The sequence below is a fragment of the Lolium perenne genome, chromosome 1 (assembly GCF_019359855.2).
Source record: "Lolium perenne isolate Kyuss_39 chromosome 1, Kyuss_2.0, whole genome shotgun sequence".
Lineage (NCBI taxonomy): Eukaryota > Viridiplantae > Streptophyta > Magnoliopsida > Poales > Poaceae > Lolium > Lolium perenne.
In genome coordinates, this window is record NC_067244.2 from 14295609 (window position 1) to 14300224 (window position 4616).

The window sequence follows — 4616 nt, forward strand, 5'->3', positions numbered from 1 at the left end:
CCCGCGCGTGCCTAGCTCCCCTTGACATGGACCTTTCTTTTTCTACTCTACGTTCCATTGCTGTGAATGAATTCTGGCCGACTAACCGGCGGCAGCCGGGATTTGAGGATAAAACATTTAAAATTTAGCTACGCTAGTTTCATCAACATTTAAAATTCCGGCCACCATCTCCGCCGTCCACCACGATTCCCATACTACCGCCCGCGAGCCATCACAGGGATCAGATCCTCATCTCACGCACAGCAGCTCCTCCGCGATCAGATCCTCGTCTCACCCGCAGTAGCTCGCCGGAGGCCTCCGCAGCTCCCACGCCGTCTCGTCTTCTTCTTGCTCTCGCTCAGCTCCAATCTTTTCCGATGCTGCCGATCATCCGCTCCACCAGGGCGGCCGCAGGTTATCCGGGCCAAAAGTGAATTAACTAGAACTGAATGTAAAAGTTTGTTTAACCACTCACAGCCAACATCGCGAACAATGCCGTCCGCTTTTCTTTTTTTTTGTTTCCATGGATCTCTCCGACGAAGTAGCGGAAGCGCCAAGTGGAAATGTCATGGTCATGCACCTGTGATTTTTGTTCCTGCTTTGGGTTTTCCGCATTAACTATTTGACTCATGTTTACTTGATTATATTCTATATTTTCATGTTTGGTCAGCATAGATCCTTACTTACCAATTCAGACGAAAAACAAAAGCCTGTACCCGCAAAAATAAAAAAAGCCTGCATCCCAGATAAATTTACCTAGTACTACTGTACCTACACTTCTTCTATACCACAGGGCCAGCAGCACATCTCTCCATTCCGATTCCTTTACTCGCACGGAAAGAATACAAACAACTCGACTTGGCGGCAGGGCTCGGAAATAATACAAACAACTCGACCTCCAGGTTTAACATTCCAAACATAGTATAAAAACACCACCGCCGCGTCCAGACAAGCTCACCTTAAACATGTAATCTACACCAACTAGAGACCTCCACCACCACCACAGCAACCTCATGCTTCTCCAGCCTCCTCCGTTGCCAACTGGAACCTGCAAGACCACAACACGGCCAACAAAGATTAACCTCCAACCGGGAAAGGTTACAGTTACTAACCATCATTTCACCATCTCAACTGCCCAACCCAGCTACTGCTTCAAAAAAATGATGCTAAAAGAGGTAATCTGTACATTTTGCACTACATCTTCTAATGGTGCAGAGGGCAAAAAAGTAACAAAAGGCAATAAGGCCAATCATAATAAACGGCAAATGAACCAATTATGCCCTTTCGCAACAAGGACAGTACATGGTGAAACAGATTGCCAGCAATACATTCTTCTACAAATTGTAACTGACAAAACCGAGACAAATACTGTATGCATTCAGGCTTTATAACTCACAAAATATCTATCTACTTTGTTGAACCACTAGTCCAGATCAGCTCCAAAAAGCTCCAGGTTAATTCAGCTCACATTCGACGCAAGCCAGGTTTAAGCTTTACATTCATCAACTCGACCAAACAACTAGTTTAATAAATACAAGAGTATAGGGATCACCAAAACCCACAAGTGTAGGGATCACAAGACCACTTCATCAGAGAAGCAACTCAGTATGGATGCGCACATTTAGGAATAAAATTTCCATGTACACCACAAAAGCAGCAGCAAGAAAATTAAGCTCCAGAAAATACTCCCAATACAGGACTAAAGCAAAAAATATATATATACATGTTCTTCCTTTGGAGCATACAGGTTGTCAAGTAACAAATCATGCACAGAAACTGTGTTACCTAGGTGCCATGGCACACTCGCTGTCACAGGTATGCCCGATACAAACTAGCACCAAAGAGCCAGTAGTACTCAGGGGAGATAACCAAACCAAGCACTGATATGAAAAGGATCAAACAATCATCCAATGGAAATGAACATTTCGATAACTGAAAAAAGCCATATCTCTGCACCAAAGTAGTACTGTACTTGAATTCACTCAGATAATTGCATAAGTTGCTTTGCCGAGGAAAGAAACAAACATCTCTAGTCCAAAAAGATAAGCCTTGTTATTACTTAAAATTTTGGAGCTTCTATTATGTACTGCGTTCAGCCCCTACTACTTTAGCAACGGACCACATTTAACAAACATACAAGCTTTGATTTGGTAACAGACCAACACAGATTAACCTCCAAATGGAAAACGTAACAACTACTAAACATTATTTCACTTATTGATTTGGATAGAGAAATGATCACCTGTTTATCTCCACAAGTTAGTTTATCTCGTCCCCTTCCATCAGGACATCTTCCAGTTTGCTGCATCATAATAGTGCATTCAAAAAGAACAACGAGTAACCATCAATTGTCAAAGATTAACAAATCTGGAAGCTGTTGTCATGCACTCTTGAGTCATTCAACTTACCATCACTCTTCTATTTTCATCCTTCAGTACTGCATGCTGTTCTTCTTGGCCACAGTCTTGTTTTCTTTCAGCACTTGTATTTCCTACATGGTGCACAAAGAGTGAGTCAGCAACTGAGTGCAAAATCTTTCACAAAAACGTGCAATATGGGATGCAATCATAAAAATGGCATTGGTCCTCACTCTAAATGGCCTATGAATTGTTCTCTTGAGCTTTTCCCTTGCTCTGTATTCACTGGGATACCACATTACTAACATCAGCTTCCGTACTCTGTATTCACTGGGATGCAAAATCTTGCGATTTGAGGCTTGCTTTGTCAGCTGATCACCATACAACACATTCTTCTTGTCGCCGTCGTCATGATCGTTAGGCTGCAATGGTGTTCCTCCTCCTCACGCTTTCCCTATGAGGCCGCCTCCCAATGTCGCTCTCTTCAGTTCCTCCTCCTCCGATGAGCTTTTAACCTGAAAATGAACAAGTTTTTAGTACTGTCTATGCATAGCAAACAGCAAACAGTCAAAACAAAATAGCAAAATGGAAACTCTGAAAGATAGCATGTATGTCTCCTTTGTACCAAATTGGCATGCACTAGATTATCTCTCTTTTGTACTCAATACCAAAATGGAAGCTTCAATACCCTTCAACTCGTACAAAAAAAGGGGCAAAAAATGAGGCGCTCATGCAAAGTACTACTGCCTACAAGAAGAACATCAGGCACCATTACAGATTGCACAGAACTATAATGTGTATATTTACCCAGATATACACAGCTATACATTTGTATGCACCACCAACCTCATCCCTAATTGTAAAAGAAAGAGAGAAAAAACACTGAAAGATAGCATCAGTTGATAGAGATCCAACTTTATTTTCTTCAATGAAGTGACAGCACAGATTCAATGAGCGTCGCTGTTATGCCTAATTTTCTATACAGGTCTTGTTATAACGATTTCTTTCTTTCTCTTTACCAATTTGAGTAGCAATGTCATAATTTCCAAAGCTCAGCTTTTTTGCTCTGATTTTAGATTGTAAAAAACATGTACAGCAAACAAAATTAGGAGGCATACACTCAAACCTAACTGAACCAACCCATGCATGAAGCAATTCATGAAGCATCCGATATGCTCAAATTATTATTCTGCATTGGATTAAAAAAAAGTGCAAGCTCTTACTACCTCAAGTGCTCAACACACAAAACAAACATAGATATGAATGAGGGATTTACTAGCTCTCCTCCCTTTGGCAGAACAAGGGCTGTGGGTGAAGGCAAGGAGCAGTAGCAGCATGTTTGGATCATCAGCTTTGTCGGGTCAGAGGTGTTAACACGCCTCTCAGATCTTGGTCGGAACAGGGAGGAGGCTAGAGCTAGAGCAGGAGCACACATGGTAGAGAAACGTACAATACAGAGCATCAAAGAGCATGAACCAATGGAATCATCTACACCAGGCTCACAATGTGCGTGAGAAAATATGGGAGTAAAATGAACAAATCATGCACATAAATCAAACACAGCAGATGTCCAACTTGAGATACTAGGAACCCTTATGCATCAAATTCGCTACAGAAAACATGACTAGTAGCAATATTCAGCACCCAAATAAATCATAGGCAGACAGAGCAAAATTTCGACCTTGAGATGCCAATGTCGGAGTCAAGGACATGTCCCTTCCGTTGTGCGAGGAGGCAGGCACATCTTATCCCGGGCAACCACCTCTCCGTCCCCCACCACGAGCATCCCGCCGTGGCTGCTGCCATCGGAGGCGTCGGTGAAGGCCAGGGTCGCTGGGAGTCGATGCGAGGACATCTCCCCTCCATCTAGGCCTGATCCTACTGGTTGCTCCCGTTGTGCGAGGAGGCACATCTTATCCCGCCGTGGCTGCTGCCATCCGAGGCGTCGGTGAAGGGGTGCCCCGCGCGGAGCCGGCCTGGTCACCACCACCACCCGCTGCAGGGGTGCCACCGCCGTCGTGGACCTCCCGCCGGTGACGCCCAATCTTGCCTCCGCCTCACCAACATCCTCTGCCGCGCCGCCGCCCGGCATGGAGGAAAAAGGCCAAAGCTTTCTCCAGTGGGGGGGGGGGGGGGGGGGGGGATTTGGGTGGCTACAATCGGTGGGATAGAGAGAGGGGGTTCCGGGGAGGTGGTCGGCGGGGCGAGGAGTTGCCGGCGGCGGATGTGGAGGAAATGGGTTCGGTGGGAGGGAGGAGGCGCCGGTGGGTGGCTCGAGTT

At 45.1% G+C, this 4616-nt stretch overlaps 1 protein-coding gene across 2 annotated transcripts; it reads right to left on the reverse strand.

Moving 5' to 3' along the window:
- Positions 1–702: 702 nt before the first annotated feature.
- Positions 703–4592, reverse strand: LOC127320883 (uncharacterized). Of its 2 annotated transcripts, XR_007863625.2 has the most exons (5): positions 4018–4589; positions 2570–2851; positions 2388–2470; positions 2222–2281; positions 709–1027 (listed from the first exon to the last, which is right to left on the reverse strand). XR_007863625.2 is itself a non-coding variant. In XM_051349964.2 (4 exons), the coding sequence occupies exons 1-4, from the start codon at positions 4046–4048 to the stop codon at positions 884–886; spliced, it is 318 nt and encodes a 105-aa protein (XP_051205924.1). In that variant the 5' UTR covers positions 4049–4592; the 3' UTR covers positions 703–883. The 2 variants fall into 2 exon arrangements, 1 of the variants encoding a protein (XP_051205924.1); XM_051349964.2 differs by lacking the exon at positions 2570–2851 and having other exon boundaries at positions 703–1027; positions 4018–4592.
- Positions 4593–4616: the final 24 nt, after the last annotated feature.